The 22,802-nt window shown below is 44.6% G+C and overlaps 2 protein-coding genes across 2 annotated transcripts; one reads left to right on the top strand and one right to left on the bottom strand.

Moving 5' to 3' along the window:
* Positions 1 to 9,055: 9,055 nt before the first annotated feature.
* NXT2 (nuclear transport factor 2 like export factor 2) lies at positions 9,056 to 14,883 on the top strand. Its single transcript, XM_014065899.2, has 4 exons — positions 9,056 to 9,282; positions 12,048 to 12,134; positions 12,737 to 12,881; positions 14,314 to 14,883. The coding sequence occupies exons 1-4, from the start codon at positions 9,268 to 9,270 to the stop codon at positions 14,490 to 14,492; spliced, it is 426 nt and encodes a 141-aa protein (XP_013921374.1). The 5' UTR covers positions 9,056 to 9,267; the 3' UTR covers positions 14,493 to 14,883.
* A 4,799-nt stretch (positions 14,884 to 19,682) lies between these two features.
* KCNE5 (potassium voltage-gated channel subfamily E regulatory subunit 5) lies at positions 19,683 to 21,758 on the bottom strand. Its single transcript, XM_087727008.1, has one exon. It carries the CDS (start codon positions 21,731 to 21,733, stop codon positions 21,371 to 21,373), a length of 363 nt encoding a protein of 120 aa, XP_087583134.1. The 5' UTR covers positions 21,734 to 21,758; the 3' UTR covers positions 19,683 to 21,370.
* Between the last annotated feature and the right edge of the window lie 1,044 nt (positions 21,759 to 22,802).

Here is a 22,802-nt window from a genome sequence, read left to right as displayed (position 1 = left end):
GGCAAAAAGAGGGGGGGAATGCAAAACCTTCTCCCTTATACATGCTGGCAGATGAAAAAAGGGAAAGGATCAGGTCCTTTACACTTTCTGAGCTTGGTTGTTTTCTTGCAGACATTTCATTGCCAAACTAGGTATCATCATCAGTGCTAACAAGGAGAGGGGTTTGTAGAGAGGAAGAGGAGGAGGAGGACGGTGGGGTCCTTGACACTCTCTTGGTTGTTTCCTTGAAGACGTTTCATTATTGAAACTAGGTAACAACATCAGTGCTACTCACTATTAGTGCTGACAATGTTACCTAGTTTGGTAATGAAACGTCTGCAAGAAAACCAAGCTCAGAGAGCACCAAGGACCCCACCCTCCTCCTCCTCCTCCTCCTCCTCCTCCTCCTCCTCCTCTTCCTCCTCCTCTCTACAAACCCCTCTCCCTCTTAGCACTGATGATGTTACCTAGTTGGGGTAATGAAACTTCTGAAAGAAAACAACCAAGCTCAGAGATCACCAAGGACCCCTCTTTTCACACCTGAGCTACAAATATTCTACTTTATAGGAAAAAGAAGGTGTTTTCTTTTCCTTAAAATTTCCAGATTATAGATGAGCAAACCACCAGGTGAAGGAAAGAAAGGCATAAGATACTTCCTCCCACTTTCCCTCCAATTTTCACACATGGCTTAATGGATAAAATTAGCTGCCCTTCTTTTGCCAATAAAAGTCGACTGCTTTTCAATCAATCCCGGGCAATGTGTCTAATGAACAGAACAGACTGCACTTTATGTTCTTGAAAGAGTTTTGGTGCTTATCCTTATGGCACAAATATAACTAATTTATATTTAAGCTGCGCCAGCTCCTATTTAAAAAGGCGGCTGGAATACAGGGAGCTCTACCGTACTCAGCTCCTGCCTGACCTGATCCTAGAACTGTGATGGTGAACCACAGGTGGCACACAGAGTCCTCTCTGTGGGCACATGAGCCGTTGCCCAGCTCAGCTCCACCGCACATGTGTTCGTGCCTCCCGCCGGCAAGCTGATATTCGGGTCTCTGCCGGCATGTGGGATATGGGTGTGCATGCGCGGGTGTGTGTGCGCGCATGCACAGGGTGGCAGGGGGAGCTGGGGGGTTTTGGTTACAGAAGGCTTCAGGGAGGTCTGCTAGGCCCAAAACAGGGCACAGGGGGTGGGGGAGCACAGGGGGTCGTGTGCGCATGCACGGGGTACAGGGGACATTGCATTATGGGCGTGTGTATGGACACTTTTGCAAGGAGAAAAAGGTTAGCCATCACTGTCCTAGAGAAAGGCCAGGGGGACTTGGTTGCAGAAATCTTAGGTCACTGCAAATCTATGGTCCCCTTGCCTATAAAGGTAAAGGTCCCCCTCGCACTTATGTGCTAGTTGTTCCCGACTCTAAGGGGCGGTGCTCATCTCCATTTCAAAGCCAAAGAGCCAGCACTGTCCGAAGACGTCTCCGTGGTTTATGTGGCCGGCATGACTAAATGCCAAAGGCACACGGAACGCTGTTACCTTCCCACCAAAGGTGGTTCCTATTTTTCTATTTGCATTTTTATGTCCTTTCGAACTGCTAGGTTGGCAGAAGCTGGGACAAGTAATGGGAGCTCACTCTGTTACGTGGAGCTAGGGATTCGAACCACCGAACTGCCGATCTTTCTTATCAACAAGTTCAGCATCTTAGTCACTTCTTGCCTATACGAAGCTTTTAAAAATGGCATGCTTGGGCATTTTTCTTTATTATTGTTATTATATGCAGTTGCTATAGACAACCAATGATATCAGGTAGAAGATGCAGGCAATTCTTATCTCGGAAGCCATGAAAAGAAACTATCTGCAGTAACAAAGCAAGAGGACAGACTTCAGTAGATTGCAACTCTTCGTGATTACATAGTCTTAAAAATCACGGAAACAAAACTATCAGTGATTGTTCAAATGGAGACTTCTGTTAGATGGCAGGACGACCAGATATTCCTCTGTTTCCCCAAAGAGTCTTGGTAAATTACAGGTCAGTGATGGTGAAACTTTTCAGCACCAAGTGCCCAAACCGGAACGTGCGTGCATGCATGTGCATGTGCCAGAGCACCAAAATCCAAAGACCAGCAGGCCGGTGCAATGTGCGCGATGGCCAACTGATCTTCGGGGTTCTGTTGCTCCAGCGCACACAAACACCAACTGGCTGGCGCACATGCCAGGAACCCAAAGACCAGGTGGCTGGAGTGTGCATGCGCACTGGCCAAGCTGGTCTTTGAGTTTCTGGTAGTCCGGTATGCATGAAGACCAGGTAGTCGGAGCGTGTGTATGCATGTTGGAAACCAGAAGAGCGGCTGGTGACAGCACGCGTGCCCATAGAGAGGGCACTGCATGGCGCCTCTGGCAGGTGTGCCAAAGGTTCGCAATCATGGCACGCACGGAATATAAACTGCCAGGCAAACCCCACTCCTTAATAGCGCTGACGATGTTACTTAGTTTGGATAATGAAACGTCTGCAAGGAAACAAGCAAGCTCAGAGAGCACCAAGGATCCCTGCACATTTCATGACTTACCCCCCTACTGGATCTCCATGGACAACCCCCAGACTGGGAAAAATAGATTTAGGTTTAGGTAGTTTTATTTATATGCCGCCCTTTTCCCTGGGGGGGGGGCTCAGGGCAGCTTACAGTTCAAAAGGAAGGGAGGACATACAAATTAAACACATGAGACAGTACATCGTTAAAAAATACAACATTCATACAATTCGGGTGGGTTGAGATCTTTAGTCCCAGGCCTGTCAGGACAGCCAGGTTTTGAGGGCTATGCGGAAGGTCTGAAGGGTGGTGAGGGTACGAATCTCCACGGGGAGATCGTTCCATAGGGTCGGAGCTGCCACCGAGAAGGCTCTCCTCCGCGTGGTTGCCAGTCGACACTGACCGGCTGATGGAACTCAGAGGAGGCCTAATCTATGGGATCTAATTGGTCGAGAGGAGGTAATCCTCCTCTCTGGGCCCTGGGCTTCCATGTCACCAAGGAATCATTCTATAATCCTAGCCGAGCGTAGTTTTGCAGAAGACCTATAACCACTCAGAGGTTGCATTCAAGCATGATTTGGCCCAAAAGTAACTGTTGGCATCCTGTTGGTTATGTGCCCATCTAATACAATAAAATGAATTAATGCAATTTGCATCGTCAGAGGAAGAAGAATACGACTCCCCCAGATAATAAGCCCAATCGGGCTTTTGAGCGCATGCTCTAAAATAAGCCCTTCCCTGAAAATAAGCCCACCCCGAAAATATTGCAACACATCAGCAGCCATGGGGTGACCACGATCGCCTTCCACATGTGCTAAAATAAGACCTCCCCCCAAAATAAGCCCTCAGTGAAAACATTTAAATACATGTTCAGCCGGTCCCCGCAATTTCCTCTGGTTGCTTGTGCAAACAACACGAGGTGAGGCGGTGAGGCCGCAGTGGAGGGGAACATGCTGCATGCACCCCACATGCCCTTACCTAACAGCTGCTCCCACAACCCTAGCCTATTCTGCCACTTATTTTCGGGATCAAAAGCAAATAAGACCCTGTCTTATTTTTGGGAAAACACAGGATAGCAGGCAGTAGCCATCTGTGTTTCAAGGCCATCATTTCCGCGGTCATGTGGCCAGCATGACATCACCTTCCCACCAAAGTGGTGCCTATTTATCTACTCGCATTTGCATGCATTTGAACTGCTAAATAGATGACTTCTAAGTGCTCTGACCTCCCCGAAAATAAGGCCAAGTGCTTATTTCGGGGTCAAAAGAAAACAAGACCCAGTTTTATTTTCAGGGAAACACAGTACAGAGTCCAAGTTTCTTTTCCAGCTGTTTCCAGGCCATTTTTGGTCATTTTGCAGGCTGTTTTTAGGCTGTTTTTGGTGCTCCAGCGGAAAAACAAAAAATGGCCTGAAAATGGCCTGCAAAACAGCCTAAAATGGCCCAAAGAACAGCCCGAAATATGACCCCCAAACCAGGCAAAACCATAGAAGAAACAGGCATGTGTACGCCGGCCAGCTGGTCTTTGGGTTTCTGGCGTTCCGGCACACATGCATGCACACGCGTTCCAGTTTGGGTGCTCGGTGTTGAAAAGGTTCACCATCATTATTCTAGTGCAGTGTTTCTCAACCTTGGCAACTTGAAGATGTCTGGACTTCAACTCCCAGAATTCTGGGAATTGAAGTCCGGACATCTTCAAGTTGCCAAGGTTGAGAAACACTGTTCTAGTGGCTTCACCTGGTAGAATTAGTGGGAGTGGTCTTGGAGGTTCTACTCCCCCAATGGCAATTGGTTGGGCGATTTAGGTTTGTTTGTTTGGCAGTTTCTTGATTGTACTATTGTTTACTTCTGAATTGATGGTCTGACCTTTAGCGGTATTAATCTATGCCATTCAGAAGTTGTATTCAGCAGGTTGTGACCAGTTGTGGAGAACCGGTAGCGGAAATTTTGAGTAGTTCAGAGAACTGTAAATACCACCTCTGGCTGGCCCCGCCCCCATCAATTCTCTGCCTCCTGAGTCCCAGCTGATTGGGAGGAAATGGGGATTTTGCAATATCCTTCCCCTGCCATGTCCACCAAGCCACGCCCACAGAAACAGTAGTAAAAAAAATTGAATCCCACCTCTGATGCCCATCTCTATGTCGATTGCACCAAGGACCCCTTATTTCAACCCTGAACTACAAATATTCTCCTTTATCTTTGTAGTATGTTAAAATAAATGCCTTTTTATTGTCAGAATCAAACATGTACATGAGTTGAGGCTTACTTTTGATATCAAAATGAGGCTGGAAGCGGTGGGGGAGGACAAAGCCCAACCCATTGCATCCTCTGGTTAGATAACAGCACTTTCTGAAATACAGTATGAGGGCCCAAGAGAAAGGCTCATGTGTTCATTTTTTTTTTTTTACCCTTGGTGGTGGTTGGTACTATTCATCTCTTGTCAGGAACAAGGCTATCCTGCTGGGAGGGAGGCAAACTATGATCTAATAAGTTTTCCAGCTTGAGATTCTATGATGCCTTTGTGCGGAGGGACGGCTCCCTTGGCTTCATTGATCGGTGAGATAATAATTTCTTTAAAATAAAGACAACGCTGTTTTTCTGCCTTCGTTTTGCAAGAATGTAACCCGAAACACAGCCATCGGAAGAAAAAACATTGGGTTTTTCTACAGCCATCCTACATTTCCAGATTCAGATTGTTTTTAGCACGGTGGGCAGATTTTCTTTTAAAATAAAACCTCCCCTCCAACAGAACAAACCTGGCAACACTGCTGTTGTAGTTACTTTACGAAATTTAGCCAACTCTGGGTGGCTTACATGATAGAGTAGAGTAGAGTAGAGTAGAAGAGAAATTGGAAAGGGACCTCAGAGGTCTTCTAGTCCAACCTCCTGCTTAGGTAGGAAACCCTACACCACTTCAAACAAACAGTCATGTTCTTAAAAACTTCCAGTGTTGGAGCATTTACAACTTCTGGAGACAAGTTGTTTCATTGATTAATTGTTCTCATTGTCAGGACTTTTCTCCTTAGTTCCAAGTTGCTTCTCTCCAAGATTAGTTTCCACCCATTGCTTTTTGTTCTGCCCTCAGGTGCTTTGGAGAATAGCTTGAGTCCCTCTTCTTTGTTGCAGCCTCTGAAATATTGGAACTCTTCTATCATGTCTCCCCTGGTCCTTCTTTTCATTAAACTACACATACCCAGTTCCTGCAACCATTCTTCATGTTTCAGCCTCAAGTCCCGTAATCATCTTTCTTTCTCTTCTTTGCACCCTTTCTAGTGTTTTAACATCTTATTTACATCATGGCAACCAAAACTGGATGCAGTATTCAAAGTGTGGCCTTACCAAGGCATTATAAAGTGGTATTAACACTTCACATGATCTTGATTCTATCCCTCTGTTTATGCAGCCTAGAACTGTGTTGGCTTTTTTGGCAGCTGCTGCACATGGCTGGCTCATATTTAAATGGTTGTCCACTAGGACTCCAAGATCCCTCTCACAGTTACTACTATTGAGTAAGGTACTACCTATACTGTACCTGTGCATTTCGTTTTTCTTGCCTAAATGTAGAACCTTACTCTTTTCACCATTGGATTTCATTTTGTTACATAGTGCCCAATGTTCAAGTTTGTCAAGATCCTCCTGTATCTTAAGCCTATCTACTGGAGTGTTGGCTATTCCTGCCAGCTTGGTGTCATCTGCAAATTTGATGAGTTCCCCCATTTATCCCCTCATCCAAATCATGAAGCTGTTGAAGAGTACTGGGCCTAAAACAAGAGCCTTGGGGTACCCCACTGCATACTTCCCTCCATGTAAATGCAGTTCCATTGAGGACTACATGTTGAGTGCAGTTGGTCAGACAGTTAGGAATCCATCTGGTGGTGATGCTGTCTAACCCACATTTTTCTACTTTATCTAGTAGTAATGGTCTACTTTATCAAATGCCTTACTGAAGTCCAAATAAATTATATCAATGGCATTCTTCTGGTCCACTATTTTTTTCACTTTGTCATAAACAATAAAGGCAGGATGCAAATAAATAATATATTGGCTCAGTCCATTATTCTACAGGACTTGTAGCTGTTTAAGCAGCCCTGATCCTCTTGTACTGGGGCTTTTCAGAGTTTAGGGCAGTTATTTAAGTGCCTTGACAGCCTAAAGTTTTGCCTGCCTTCCTGTTTAAGGCAGATGGATTCAGCTGGGCGTAGAATGGAGCTTGGATATTTTTCTCAAGGACTGATGTTTTTCACTTTAACACATCTGTCTGGCTCTGGCCTGAGTAAAGATAAGGAATCCATGGTCATCTTCCTATTACACATTTCACAGTTCTTAGCCAACCTGACTGATAGCAAAGCATGCTGGGAATTATAGTTTAACTGTACCTGGAGGACCAAAGGTCTGTGGTTGTTGGAATATTAGTAACAGTAATCATAACAAGCCAATTATATCAAATAATTCATAGATTATTTCTTGCAAATCAAATCACAATTAAAGGATCAAGAATAAGAGGTGGGCAATTCCAGCAACAAAGGACTGGAAAGCAGATATTACCTCAAACTTGATCACTTCTGCTCCTGTTCCTTTTAATTAGGCAGTTTTGAATTTCAACAGAATCACATTCTCCACTGTGGTTTAAGCTAAAATGGATCACTTTAAGGCATTTATTGTTCAATAAGAGTAAGAGTGCTCCCCCTGCAGGCTTTTTGTAAAGCAGAAATAGAAAAGTGTACCATAAAATAAGGAAAGGGTGAAAATATTTTTTAAGTTTTGAAAAAGGAAAAATTCAAGCATATTTTAATTTCTACGAGCAAATGGGACACATTTTCTATTATAGCAATTGTACACAACACTGCATGATTATTTTATATTATGACGAAAGGGTAAATGGAAATGTCCATATTTATGGCAGAATTTAGGTCTCTCAGTGTGGAAATTTTTTAAGGAACAAACAGGGACTTTCATGTAGAAGGTATTGTTTGAATTACTCAGAGCACTGAGTAAAAAAACTAGTTACTTGAGGTGGAATGTAAAAATCTACAGCTCCGTATCTCTACATCTGGATTTCAGTTTCACATAAATCAAAATGCAGGTGGTCGGCTTTTTACCCTGTTTCCCTGAAAATAAGACTTACCCGGATAATAAGCCCAATCGGGCTTTTGAGCGCATGCACTAAAATAAGCCCTCCCCGAAAATATTGCAACACAGCAGCAGCCATGAGGTGACCACGCTCACCACCTCCTGCACCCCAAAAATAAGAGCTTCCCGAAAATAAGGCCAAGCACTTATTTCGGGGGTCAAAAGAAAATAAGACCCTGTCTTGTTTTCGGGAAAACATGGTAGCCTTATACCTTGAAGCACTGGGAAGAATGGAAACATTCTGCAGAAGTGCCAGTTTGCAACTGAAGTCCCAGTTAAACATGGAACTCATAAATGTGAGTTTTAGGACTCACTGAACGAAAAAAACAAGCAGAAAATCTTGCATTTATGCTGTTTGTCAAGACTAACTGACTTCTTTACTGCCCACAGCGGATACAGAACATCCTATAACATGTCATTTTTTTACCATGCAAAAATATTTCTACATCTTTTTTAGAAGGATTTTACACTGTCAATCCTTCCATCTCACTTCAAGTCCTTCCTCATTTAGCGACCATTTGAAGTTACAACAGCACTGAAAAAAGTTACCAGTCCTCCCACTTATAGCCATCACAGCATCGCCTGGTCATATGTTCAAAATTTGGCTGCTTGACAAGCAGTTTGTATTTATGACAGTTGCAGCTTCCCAGGGTCAGGTGATCACCACCTGCACAAGCAAAGTAAATGGGGGAAGCAGGATTCACTTAATGACCACACAGTGACTCACTTATTAACTGTGGCCAAAAAGGGCAATGAAACTGTGTGTGATTCAGTTAACTGCCCTGTTTAGCAACTGAAATTCTGGTGCAATTATGACTCCAAGTCAAGGACTATATGTACATAGTTATGGTTTGGGGGAGGAGGGGGAGAGAGAGAGGGAGGGGAGAGAGAGAGGGAGAAATGTACCTCAACCTACAAGTTCATTTAGTGACCGTTTGACCTTATGACACTGAAAAAAAGTGACTGAAGACGGATTTTCACACAACCGTTTCAGCATCTCCATGTATACGTGTGACTATACTCATACGTATATGACATATACACATATTATATGTGTGTGTGTATGCAAATATCATATGTATATGTAAGAATGTATGTATGACTGACACACACACACACACACACACACACACACACACACACACACACACACACAGAGGCCAGGCCCTTCTTGAGTTTGGGGGGGGGGGCGCCCTTCCTTACCAGCCTTCATAGCGACACGTGGCTCCCACTTCCGCCCATTGCCGGAAGTCGCCGTGGTCATAAGGCCCGCCAGGAGTTCCAAGCGTCGTCGCTCTAGCTTTCAGCACTCTATGGCGGAACCGCTTCCTTCCTTCCTTCTTTCCTTCCGAAGCCAGGAGATACCGTGCTCGGTTCGCTCGTTATTCGCCGGATCCTACGCAGAGTTGCTGGACCGTGGCTCCGGTCTCTGCGTTGAGGCTGTTTCAATCTATCTTGCGCGTTCGAAGCCGAGCCGGAACTGTCGGAGTGGGCACCTGAGGCTCACCGGAAGGCGTTGGGAGCCGGACCGGAAGGGGGAGCAGATTCGTTGGGGAGCCTCTCCCGCTTGACCTGAGGGCCGCTCGGCTTCTGACGGCGCTTGTGGGCGGCCGCCCGGGGAGACGCCGCCGTCATGTCTGCCTTCGTGGTAAGAGAAGCCCGGGCGCCGCACTACGATGCCCATCTTCCCCGGGGGGGGGGCGGAGGATGGGCTTGTGGTCCGAAGTAGCGGGGGAAAGCGCGAAGGTCGGGAGGAGCGAAATTGGGTTTTCATTGATGAAATGTCTTCCATATATTATGTTTATTATATACGTGTCTCCCAAAGGGCTTTTTTCCAAGAGGCAACTGGACTTTCTGGTTTTTTTTCTTTTAAGACGTTTCGCTTCTCCTCCAAAGAAGCTTCTTCAGCTCTCTCGCTCTCTCTAGATTATTTTTTAATTTTTTTAAAATTGTTTTACAAAAAATAAAGATATTTAAAACATTTGTTTTTGTTAGCTGCGAAGTGATATCCGACCCATCGTGACCCCATGGACAACGTTCCTCTAGGCCTTCCTGTCCTCTACCATCCTCTGGAGTCCATTTAAGCTCATGACAACTGCTTCAGTGACTCCATCCAGCCACCTCATTCTCTGCCGACCCCTTCTTCTTTTGCCCTCCATCTTTCCCAGCATAGGCTCTTCTCCAGGGAATCCTTCCTTCTCATTAGGTGGCCAAAGTCTTTGAGTTTCCTCTTCAGGATCTTTAGATATTTTTTTTTTAGATTTTATTTATTATTTATAGGCCGCCCTTTTCCCTGAGGGGACTCAGGGCGGCTTACAATTCATGGGAGGGGGTGCGCAAGACAAAACATAAGACAGTACGTGAATAAAAAAATAAACAATAAAACATCTGGCTTTCTAAAGAGCAGCCAGGGTTGATCTCCTCTAGGACTGACTGGTTGGATTGCCTTGCAGTCCAAGGGACTCGCAGGAGTCTTCTCCAGCACATAGAAATATCTGTTTTATGAAGTAATGTATTTTTTCCAGCAAAAATAGAATAGAATTCTTTATTGCCCAAGTGTGATTGGACACACAAGGAATTTGTCTTTGGTCTATATGCTCTCAGTGTATATAAATAAAAATAAAATAGAATACATTCGTCAAAAATCCTAAAGTATAACACTTACTGATTGGCATAGATTACTAATAAGCAATCTAATAAACTGGTGTGTGTGTGTGTTGTACTGAGCCACAAAATTATGGTGAGTTCAGAAAATGATGAAATTATATAATAATGTTGGATTTTGTGTGAAAAGAATCAGAATGTTTTCTACAACTTTTATATGGTGCTGGAGCTAAAAATGAAGGAGGAGAGTGTTGAAATTATACATATTTACATTGCAGTTTTTCTTTTCATTGATTGGGAATGTAGTAAAGAAGCAAAGGATGGCTAAAGGAGAGAGGAAAATAGATTATGATATTTCAAAAACAGGATATCAAAAACAGTTAATAATATGAGGAATGTACAGTAGAACCTCAGGTCACAAACGCTTCTGACCACCACCAAATCGAGTGCAGTCAAACACAGCCCCGTCAATTTCCCCTGCCATGACATTTTTTTTTACACACATGCGCAGTTAGTCTTGCTCCCAATCATGACCAAATTGGGTTGCAACAGAAGTCCTGGAATGGATTACGGTCGTGACCAGAGGTTCCAGTGTAGTTGGTTAGGTCTCATCCATGTTAAACTTTCAAACAGTTTTTGTTAAGGGTTTCAGTAGGTGGCAGCATCTGCCTAACCTTCGGCAGGTTCAAAAGTTTAAAAAGACTGCCTCACAAGTGGTTAGAAGGGACACTGCCAGGGAATCCCTTGACTTTGACCCAGCAATGTCTATAATAATCTATGGTGATCTCAAACTAACCTTATTGGTAGGAGTTATCATTCTCTCTCCACCAACACCCGCTTTGGAGTACCTGATGGAAATTCAGATCCCAGGAGATGGGATCTAGGAATGCAGTCTGGTTGCATTGAAAACACTGTTGCCTTGATTGTCCAGCAATTGTTTAAGGTCGATCTTATATAAAAACCATAATGGGGGAAAACCCACTAAGAATCACCCAGAAAACCCATTATGTTGCAATCATTTAATTTTGTTTGATTTTTTGTACTGATTTGTTGTTGTTAGTTGCTAAGTCGTGTCCGAGCCATCGTGACCCCATGGACAACGTTCCTCCAGGCCTTTTTGCCTTTTGGTACTGTCCATGGGGTTTTTGTGGCAAAGATACTGGAGTGTGTTGCCATTTTCTTCTCCAGTGGATCATGTTTTGTCAGAGAATTCTGCTATGACCTGTCTGTCTAGGGTGGCCCTGTACAGCATAGCTCATAGCTTCACTGAGCTACATAAGCCCCTTCGCCACAAGAAGGCAGTAATCCATGAAGGGGTTTTATTGATTATATGCCATCAAGTTGGTGTAAATTTTCAGCGCCCACATAAATAGGTTTTCTCCATGATGATGTGTCCGTAATTTGCTCTTTCAAAGGTGTGTGCATCACAACTGTACCTATATATATTTGTTTTTTACAGGGTTGTAAAATGGGAGTTTTCTCTCTTTCTTAGTAGCAGAAAACGAGGTCACAATCTGTACCAGGTTCAGTATGCTGGATCATTTGGAACCCATTTTAGGATCTAGATAATTTCCAGAACAGTTGCAATGGCCTTTTTTGGCAACAGAGCAGCCTATGTTGGCTACAAGCTAGTAAGTGACGGGGTTTCTGTACCCACGCGAGTCAAATTGTGACACAAAGGCCCACATGCCCTCTGACAATTGAACGCGGGTCAGGTAGCACTTGGCAGAGTAGAATGGCTAAATCTGACTAGCATACTATTGATGTCCCTTGAGGATAATTTCATTTCACTCTGTGGGTTTATTTTAGGACTTCAAAGTCTATGTGGATCAAGCATGTAGAGCAGCAGAAGAATTTGCAAATATTTATTATGAAACCATGGATAAAAGAAGAAGGGTATGTAGATTTCTAATAGCTATTTTGTGAGTTAGGAATGCATGGATTCATATGTTTTTACCTTTCCTTTATTACTTTTAGAAATGCCTCACTGTTTATATTAAACTAAGAGTCAACTAGAGCCAGTTTGATGTAGTGGTTAAGGCATTAGACTAGAAATTGGGAGACCATGAATTGTAGTCCCATCTTGGGCACTAAGTCAGCTGGGTGACTTGGACCAGTCACTTTCTCTCAACCCTAAGGATGGCAAAACCTTGCCAAGAAAAATGCAGAGACTCATCCAAGCCATCTCTAAAAATCGGTTGAAGTGTCCGGTTCTCTTTTTACTGGAGATGTTCTGAAATTGAAACAACCTGTTCTAATTTAGAAACATTTTGCACACTTCCTATCTTTAGTTGCATAGTTCTTATCTATCAGTTTATTGGGGGCAGATGTTTAACTGAGCAGAGTTTTCCCAGAGAACCTCTTTAAGAATTCTTTGAATGTTTTTTTTTTTAAAGGCAATAGGTTGACTGTAAGACAAAGCAGATTTTTCAATGAGGGTTTGCAACTGGAAAAGGCAAATCCAGCTGGCATTTCACATGTTTTCTAATGTTCTGCAGGTATTAACCAGACTGTACACTGATGATGCAACTTTAGTTTGGAATGGGAATGCCGTATCTGGCCAAGAAGCCCTTGCTAAATTCTTTGAGATGTTACCATCTAGTGACTTTCAACTGAACACGTTTGATTGCCAGCCTGTTCATGGTAAGATAACTTAAGAAGAGAGTGCTACTATCCACAAAGTTACTAATATGCAGTACCATGGGTAATCTTTTCCATAACCTGAAGGACAAATAGCTCTACTCTGAAATGCAATTAAAACATTTGAATTTGTATAGGTAGGAGCTGTCTGAATGTTTCCACATCATTAGTGTGATTCTTACTTATTCTTTTAGATTTTAGAAAGTAGCGTAGTAGACTACCCTCCTGCTTAGTCCTTTTGAACGCAGCCTCCAATTCTGCATGTTGCTCCAACTGAGGAACGAACTTTCTCATAGCGCTCAGAGTCTCTTGGCAGGGTGAGACGAGCGGCATATAAATTAAATAAGTCTTTGTCCGCAGTGGAAATCCTCTTTTCCTCAGTTTGCCTGAAGGTTAACAGCATGTGGTTTGAACTATTGGTTCTCAAGAATGTGTCACAAAATGCTTGCAGTTGCAGAACAGAATTGCTAGCTTCGATGTACTTTGATAGGTTTGAACGAAAGAGGCAGGGGATACCAGCAGCACCTATGGGTGGGGGTGCATTTTTTAAAAAGGCAGGCAATTGGGTAGGTGCGTCCCTATGTATGCTGCAATGTAGACATCTCTTTGCTCAGATGAATAATGTGATAAAAAAAAAGCTGCTGAATTTTCTTCTAAGTAGGTAGGGTAAAGATAAGGGAATCCCTGTAGATTTTACTCCACTGGTCATTGCCAACTACCCTGATAATAAGACCTCCCCAGATAATAAGCCCAATCAGGCTTTTGAGCACATGCGCTAAAATAAGCCCTCCCCCCCCAAAATAAGCCCTCACCCAAAACATTTAAATACATGTGCAGCCGGTCCCTGCCATTTCCTCTGGTTGCTTGCCGCACAAACAACACGAGGTAAGGCGGCGAGGCTGGAGTGAGGGGGAACAAGCTCCATGCAGTCCACACACCCTTACCTAATGGCCGCTCCCGCAACCCTAGCCTATTCTGCCATGTTAATGGCCACCGCAAAAAGAGTGGCAGGCCCAGCGCCATGCAATACAGAAGCAGACTACGCTCACCGCCTCCTGCACCGCAAAAATAATAAGAGCTCCCCCAAAATAAGACCAAGTGCTTATTTTCGGGATCAAAAGAAAATAAGACCCTGTCTTATTTTCAGGGAAACACGGGATAGGAGACAGTAGTCATCTGTGTTTCAAGGCCAACATTTCCACGGTCATGTGGCCAGCATGACATCACCTTCCCACCAAAGTGGTGCCTATTTATCTACTCACATTTGCATGCATTTGAACTGCTAAATAGATGACTTCTAAGTGCCGGGAAAGATTTGGAATGAGATTGAATGCCTTTAAAAAAGACCTTTTCTTAGAAATGTCCATGCTTGTATTTACAAATAGACTCCTGAGGAGCAATTGTGTTCTAGCATCTTTCTCTTTCTTTTTTCAAGAGCAAGCGACCCAGAATCAAACTACTGTTCTTGTTGTGACCAGCGGGACTGTCAAATTTGATGGCAACAAGCAACATTTCTTCAACCAGAACTTCTTGCTAACAGAACAGACCACAAATAATAACACAGTCTGGAAAGTCATGAGTGACTCTTTCCGTTTCCAAGAAGCCCCTCATTAGAGAGAGGAGCAAGATATCTTCTTCTGGATTATTATTGTTATTTTTAATAGCCTTGGTTTTGTGGGTGAGCCTGTTGAGTATGGAAATTCACCCGTCCCTGCGCATCTCTTTGTATGTTTCACAGTTATAGCATATGTTGTTTATTAATGAAAGAACTTTCCTGTTTTCAAGATTTCATTAGGCTGCATCACAGCCAAGCTTAACTCTACTTGATTACCTCTAGGTGGTAATGGACACATTTTTATAAGCATTCTCTGCACTTTCCGACTTTAACAAATTTTAGATTTAACACATGACGGACCTTTCTTCTCCTCTGAATATTTTGGGAGAAATGCTATTAGGCAAAATTTTTGTTTATTTCAGTGAGAATTAAAATGATGGTGGGAAGAGACCTAGATTGTATCTGTGATTCATGAGATCTTCTGGAATTTGTGGGCCTTGCTAAAACAAGTACAAGAATTTTGCTACAGGTTGGGTGAAACCTGAGCATGTAGTTGATTTATTCCTGTGGGATTTCCCTCTGTGTTTATGCTGTTTTTATACATGTTTGCATTTTTCAACTATTCCATAGCAGTAATTGCTTCAGGTTTCGATATTCGGGGAGAGAGAAAAGGTTTTATTAAAAGGGGAAATCCATCTCAGGGATTTTTTTGTTTGTTTGTTTGTTTGTTCTCTAAAACGTTCTTCGTTTGTCGTTTTTCACAGTGAAAAGTCAGAACATTTCTGAGCAGTTAGGGATAAATAAATTTAATGGGATAGGAAATACCCCACGTTACTCTGTTCAATCTTGCATTTGTTCCCCAGTTTTTCCCAATCTGTAGGAAATGTGCCCAATACTTGTTTTGCTGCTCTCCCATGCCACAACATTGTTATGACCAAATCCAGTCGTGGCTTTGAATCTTGGTCATGGTTGTCCCAAATGTTGCTTTTCAACTGGACTTTTTTTTCTCCTTGAAAATGTTTCTCTTGGCATCCCAGAATCTTCTTCGCTCTCTTTGACAATGGGACAATCTTGGTTAAGAGCTTCCTGTGTAATGTTTTGAAATGTCAAACATTAATTCTCCCCCTTCTTGCCACAAATTTGAATGGTAAGAAGCATTACAGGAAGAAAATTAACACTGAAAGCTTTCCACTAGAATCTGTTAGGCCTCTTGCGATTTTATCAGCTAAGACTCTTCATTCATCCCTATGTACAAGTGGCCCTCGACTTACAACCATTCATTGGGCAACTATCCGAAGTTACGACAGCACTGAAAAATACAATTTATGACCAGTCCTTGCATTTATGACCTCTGCAGCATCCATCCCTATGGTCACATGTTTGAAATTTGGGAACTTGGCAACTGGGGATGTATTTGCAACAGTTATAGCATCCCAGGGTCATGTGATTGTCATCTGTGATCTTCCAACAAATGGCGGAAGCCAGATTCATTTAACAACTGCATATTCGCTTAACTGGCGTTTGCTTAGCAACTGTAGCCAAAAAAAAAAAAAGGTGGCATGAGCACGACTCACATAACAACCATCTTGCTTAGCAATGGAAAATTCTGGTCTCTGTTGTGGTTATAAGTCAAGGACTACCTGTAGTGCAAAGGTCATACTGGGAAATAAGATCCAGATTGTTTTGGTGGTTGGATCTTATTCAGACGCACTGGTGCTTTTCTGAAGAGGATGCTGGACTGTTTCCATGGCACTTATAAACATGCAGTTGCAAAGTGCCTTTTCCCAAAATGAAGTTCTGAATTAATCTGATTAGTGCCATAGAAACATGTTTCACGTAAGGCTGTGTCTACACCTTCATAGTTGCAGGGCCTATCTTTTATATGCCTTCCAATTCAACAGAATCTTGAGAAGTTATTATTTAAAGGGGTTTGGTACACTGTCCAACCAGTGAGCAATTCACCCAAAACAAAACGGGAACAGAATCAAATTAGGTTGGGAGGAAAGCCGTCAAAATACAATACAATAGAGCTGGAAGGGACCTTGGAGGTCTTCTAGTCCAACCCCCTGCCTAGGCAGGAAACCCTATACCATTCCAGACAAATGGCTATCCAACATCATCATCTTAAAGACTTCCAGCATTGGGGCATTCAGAACTTCTGGAGGCAAGCTGTTCCACTGATTAATTGTTCTCACTGTCAGGAAATTTCTCCTCAGTTCTAAGTTGCTTCTCTCCTTGATTAGTTTCCACTCATTGCTGCTTCTTCTACCCTCAGGTGCTTTGGAGAATAGTTTGACTCCCTCTTCTTTGTGGCAGCCCCTGAGATATTGGAACACTGCTATCATGTCTCCCCTAGTCCTTTTCATTAAACTAGACATACTGCAACCATTCCTCATATGTTCTAGCCTCCAGTCCCCTAATCATCTTTGTTGCTCTTCTCTGCACTCTTTTCTAGAGTCTCCACATCTTTTCTACATCATGGCGACCCAAACTGGATAGAGTATTCCTAGTGTGGCCTTACCAGGGCATTATAAAGTGGTATTAACGCTTTAGGAAAGGAAACACTTTAAGGAAAGTCCCAGTCTGAAATTGGTAGGGGGCTATGCACAGGGGTGGGATTCTACCGGTTCTGGCGAATTGGTAGCTCCGATGATCAACTGGGAGCAAACCAGTTTCCTCCGACAATCAATTGGGCCCGCCTGCTTGTCCCTGAGTTTTATTGACCTTTATCTTCTCAGCCGAGTGGTGCAATGAAGTAGATTGCCGCGCCTCCAGTTTTCCTCCCCAGCAGTAATGCGGAAGGTAAGTCTTCTCAAAACTGCACACATGCGCGTAGCAAACCAGTTGTTAAACTGGTGGGATCCCACCCCTGGCTATACAGGAAGTAGATCCACAGGGCTTCTCTTTAGAGTAGGCTATTTGTGCAGTATCTTGGGATATTGCTGGACTGTGATGGCAAACCTATGGCACGTGTGCCCGAAGTGGCACCTGGAGCCACATCAGCTGGCAGGCACGGTGTCGCCTGTTCCTCTTCCATATTTCTGCCGCATGTGTGCGCAACGATCAGCTGTTTTTTGTGGCAGTGCCAGAAACCAGAAGAGCTGCGCTTTCGATTTCCATTGTGCGCATGCCAGCTGATTGTTGCACTTGCATGCGTGCCAGTAACCAGAAAACTAGCTGATGCACATGCGTGTGTCGGAAACTGGACGTTCATTTCCCAACATGCGCCGGCCCACTTGGCAGCTTCTCTTTCGGGGCACATCCCTGATGAGTGCACATGCGCACAATCCCTTTTCAGCACTCAGTGCCAAAAAGGTTTGCCATCATTTTCTAAGCCCCAGCCCCATGACCCAGAGCAGTGCATCTGACAATTACCGTATTTTTCAGAGTATGACGCAGATTTTTCCCCTCAAAAAAGAGGCTGAAAATCTGGGTGTGTCTTATACACTGAATACAGCATTTTTTTGCCTCCCGAAACCCCATCCCCTTCAGCAAAATAGCCATGCATAGCCTTTAGAAGGCTTTCAGAGTGCTTTTGTGGGCTCGGGAAAGCAGAAATGAGCAAAAAAACCAGGTTGATTTGTGCCCCTCCAGCCCCCAGAAGCCTCCTATAAGCCCCCTAAAGGCTATGCATGCCCTCTTTTTTTTGACAAAAAATGGGTTGTTTTTTGCTCATTTTTGGGTCCTCCCACCCCCTAGGTGCACTCTACAAGACTCCTAAAGGCTGTTCATGCCCTTTTTTGGACAAAAAAAATGGGCCAGTTTTCACAAAAAACAGGTTGTTTTTGGGAGGCCTGCAGAGTGCAAAAACGTCCCTCTTCAAAATCTTGGTGCGTCTTATACTCCAAAAAATATGGTAGTGCTTCCTGGCATGCACAACTTTCAGAGATCCACATACCAGGTAAAGGGAAAGCAGGCATGCAGAAAGACAGCAAAAGAGACACCTGCTCTGATTAGTCCATGGAGAGGAAGGGCACATAATACAGAGTGATAGTTAAATAGAAACTCCATCACTGACCTCAGCTGCATTCCAAGCAGAGGTTTCAAGTTCTTGCTACTCTTAACAGGAAAAAAGATCTGAGGGCAATAAATACCTAAATATCATTTCATATCCCATCCTTACTCCAAAGCAGCAAAGCTTTATTGGTAATGGGCTGCATTGAAAGCTTTCTGAAATCAGCCAATATGAGCTTTGGGAGACATCCCCGGGCGTTGGTAGAATTTCCAGCAACTATAAACCACTCAGGTATTTATTACCAGTGGATTCCACTCAGTCCATGAAGAGATCTTTGCAGGCACATTTTAAGGTTTTATTTCCAGTGTGTAGCTATTACAATCTTTAACCACCACCACCACCCTGCCATATGTTCATATACCCTACTCGGTGGGATTCACCCAGTTCGCACCACTTTGGGAGAACCAGTTGTTAACTTTCTGAGCAGTTGGGTGAACTAGTTGTTGGAGGAAATCATTAGGGAAGAGAACCAGTTGTTAAATTATTTGAATCCCACCACTGACAGCACTTATGTAGAAATTGTACTGTGTCCCTCTGAATGCCTTTGAAGGTGCAAGAAGAAAGCATCCTTACTAAAATGAAAACAAAATAGGTCTAAAGAAGGCAAAAGTTGTAATGTTTTTAAAAAAATCTTGGGAAAGCAAACATGTTCTGAGCCATCTGCTCAACTGTGAAGGGGCCTCTTTCCATTCCGGTCGAAATTTATTCTGTAATATTGGGATTAATCAATGCTGAAGGGAAACATTTAGAAGGGAGAGTAGCGTATCAAATGTTGCTGCATTGCAATAAATATTCCCACCTAGAGGCATTTGCAAAGGAAGTTTTGTTGGCGGGGTTTGAAATTTGTACAGGGATATTAAGGCCCTTTGTGGATGGATGAAAATGGGACCTGCCTCTCAGAAGACCCTACTTGCTATTCTAACAGGGATGGGAAAGGTCCTTAGTGCTCTCTGAAGTTGTTTTCTTGCAGACATTTCATTACTCAAACTGGGTCACATCATCAGTGCTAGTGATGAGAGGTCACTCTGCACTTGAGCAAGCACCTGATCACCACAAAAGTGCACAAATATATTTAAGACTGCAAATCACAACTACCAGTTCTTTAACTGTTGTTACCTTCATACACATCAAACCCTTCCCAAGAACATGGGATGTCGTGATGGCGAACGGCCATGTGGAAACATTGCTCTCGTGTGCACCCGCTTGTCAGGGCCACTCTCCAGAGAAGCCGAACTTCTAGGTTCTAATGCGCCCGCACGCCCGATAAGCTAGCTGGCGTGCATGCGCACCCCAGTTTTCAGCACTGCTGTGTGCGCAAAGGGATCACGCTCCAGAAAAGCCGAACTTCCAGGTCCTGGCGCATATGAAAACCCAACAATCAGCTTGTGCATGCTGGTTTTTGGCAGTGCTGTACAGGTGAAGGATAGCTGATCATCGCATGCACATGCATGTCAGAAGCCCAGAAGACAAACAGACAAGGCTGCCCGTGCCAGGAGACATGGCTCTGGCTGCCATTTTGGGCACATGTGCCATAGATTCAACCTCATGGTCCTATCGGCATAAGATTCATCGCACCCTAGAAACAAGAATTGTTCATTTAAACATTATTTTATTTATACTGGAAATCTACCTCTCAAAAATAATTAAAAGATGGCGATTGTTTTCATTAGCTCGACTTCTTAGTTAACAAAGTGATAGCATTTATTTTATTTGAGGCAACATCTAGGCAACACCTTTGCTAAATTAAACAACAAGAGATTTCTATTTGATTACAATTGGTTCATTACAGAAATGGCCTCTCCAACCAAATACTGCTTATGGGATTTGATAATCATCTAAAGTTGTTTTTTTTTAAAGTAAGAAAACAGGTAAGGCACTGCCAATGACACAAAATCCTAAATATTCGGCTTTGGATCAGCCCTACTTTTCAAACAGATCCTTCCACCTGGGTTTGTCCTCCCATACCTAAATTTTTCCTCTTAAAAACAATGAGAAGCCAACTGGATCCATTAGGGGACTTGTGGATGAGGCTTGAGGCAATTCTTAAGACCAGGTGTAAGAGTCCTGCTTTAGTCTTATCCTGAGATCTTGAGATTGTCCTTTTCTGATGATTTGAGAGCATTCGCACGATTGAGTTTGATGAAAGCCAGCATTACAGCATTCTGAAATCCTCAGCTCTGGAGCTGGCCCACTCTTGCCTTAAATAGATGCTGCCCTACATCCTGTGACGGAGGCGCACTGATTTACGATTGTGAAAGCAGAAAAAACAATGGCACCCTTTGGAACCGTAAGGCTCTGCGCTCTCTTGCAAGGTGAGCCTTTGAATTCTCACCCAGTTTCTGGATGCAGCCATGGCCTCTTTCTGCCTCCTTTGACAAAATCCAGCCTTGGCAGGGATGAAGAAGAGCGAGCTTCCATTGCCTCAGTCGCCCACTTTAGTGCTGTTTCTCCTCCTTAGCCAAAATTCATTGCAGAATATACATTTGGCAGACAAGGTGCCTTAAAAACCCAAACGGATGGATGAGCAAGGTGCTAGTTAGAGAACTCACCTATTTTGCAGAGCAGAGCCAGACAAAGCAAGCAGGTTGGGTGGGAAGCAGTCAGAATTGGGGGGAGGGTCTCTTCTTTCTAAGCCACCCATGGTTTGTGGGGTGGAGGTGTTTGTGTGTGTGTTTGCAAGAGCCATATTCAACTCAACCTATTGGTCTTCTTTACACACAATCTCTCTAATGCTGCAATTCCTGGGTGGGGGGCTTCGAAAGCCAGGGGGCCGCCTTCTCCACACCGAGGAGTCCTGTTGAATCCTGAAGCCCCACACCCTTTGCAAGGGGTCGGAGTCTTACCCAGGAAGGCTGGTCCCCTCCAGCCGGGGTGGTGGGTGGTGGGCAGGGGGGCTGGCCTGGCTGCCTCCCCCAAGCCCTCTCACTGGGGATCGCTCTCTCCGCTGCTGCTGCGCTCGCTCGGGCTGGTAGGGACCCCCTTCCCGGCTGCCTCCCAGTCGCGCTCGATGTAGAGGTGGTAGGGATCGTGCTTGGACTCCAGTTTGCGCGAGCGCGTGTAAGCCAGGATCAGCCCGCCCGCCAGGCAGCCGTAGAAGATCATGATCAGTAGGATGTACAGGTAGGCGTCGTCCTCGCCCGGGGCCCGCGCGGCGGGGCTGGAAGGGGCGCTGCTGACGGGGTTGGGACCCCCGGCGCCCCCGCCACGCAGTTCCTGCCACAGGCGGCTCAAGAGGCGCTGCAGCCGCCGGGTCTCGCTGCAGTTGGCCTCCGGCTCCTCTTGCATGACTCCTGCAGCGCCTGGGGCTTCCTCCTCCGTCGGAGACAAAGGCTGCAGATGCTGCGCTTGCCGGCTTGCAAGGAGCCGAGGGCGCGCCCCCTCCTTCCCTCGGGTTTGGAGGGTGGGAGGTGTTTCTCCGCCTCCTGGAGGCGCCTTTGTTCCTTAATGGGAAATCCTGAAACCTGAGCTGCTTTGGGAGGGATTCTGACCCCCTCCTCAAGGAGGAATTGGAAGAAAAGCTGGGGTGGGGGGCGGGATGCCATCTGGGCTTTGTCCTGTGGGGGAGGGTGTCTCAGGAGGAGCCTGAAGCAGCGCTGCAGTTGGTTTGGGTTCGAATGAGGGGGAAAATTCAGTAGGTTCTGAGAGGATCTGGAGAACTTGGTAGCGGGAAAATCGGAGAACCAGAAAATACCACCTCTGGCTGGCCCCAGAGTGAAGTGGGAATGGAGATTATAGTATCCTTTTCCTATCACGTCCACCAAGCCACGCCAACAGAACCAGTAGTAAAAAAAAATTGAATTTCACCATTGGTTCGAATCCCTAGCATCGCGTAATGGAGCAAGCTCCCGTTACTTGTCCCAGCTTCTGCCATCCTAGCAGTTTGAAAGCATGTAAAAAATGCAAGTAGAAAAATAGGAGCCACCTTTGGTGGGAAGGGAACAGCGTTCGGTGCTTGAGTCATGCCAGCCACATGACCACAGAGACGTCTTCAGACAGAGCTGGCTCTTCAGCTTTGAAACGGAGATGAGCAGTGGCACATTAAGGCTCATTGGTGCTCTAAGCACTGACAAATCTTGGGTGTCCCCCTCCTTTGTACAAACTGTACAAATCTTCATTGGCGTTTTTTCTTTCTTTCTCAACTTTGTGGTTCCCCGTTTGGGCCTGGTGCCCTAAGCACGTGCTTAATGGTTAATACACCACTGGAGATGAGCACCGCCCCCTAGAGTCAGGAACGACTAGTACATATGTGCAAGGGGAACCTTTACCTGGTTTGGGAACAGCTGCTGGATTGGAATGGGAACTATGATAAAGGATTATGTTGTAAAACAAGATTTAGTTGATTCTTCAGCACCAT

The sequence above is a fragment of the Thamnophis sirtalis genome, unplaced genomic scaffold (genome assembly GCF_051295495.1).
Source record: "Thamnophis sirtalis isolate CommonGarterSnake01/CBP01778 unplaced genomic scaffold, rThaSir2_p1.2 scaffold_13, whole genome shotgun sequence".
In the NCBI taxonomy this organism is placed as follows: Eukaryota; Metazoa; Chordata; class Lepidosauria; order Squamata; family Natricidae; genus Thamnophis; species Thamnophis sirtalis.
This window is presented reverse-complemented; position numbering and strand designations above follow the sequence as displayed.

Coding starts and splice junctions, on each gene's coding strand:
- NXT2 (XM_014065899.2), top strand. Junction 12,135..12,736: donor CCATGGATAAAAGAAGAAGG/GTATGTAGATTT, acceptor AATGTTCTGCAG/GTATTAACCAGACTGTACAC. Junction 12,882..14,313: donor TGATTGCCAGCCTGTTCATG/GTAAGATAACTT, acceptor TCTTTTTTCAAG/AGCAAGCGACCCAGAATCAA.
- KCNE5 (XM_087727008.1), bottom strand. CDS start 21,733: ATGCAAGAGGAGCCGGAGGCCAACTGCAGCGAGACCCGGCGGCTGCAG.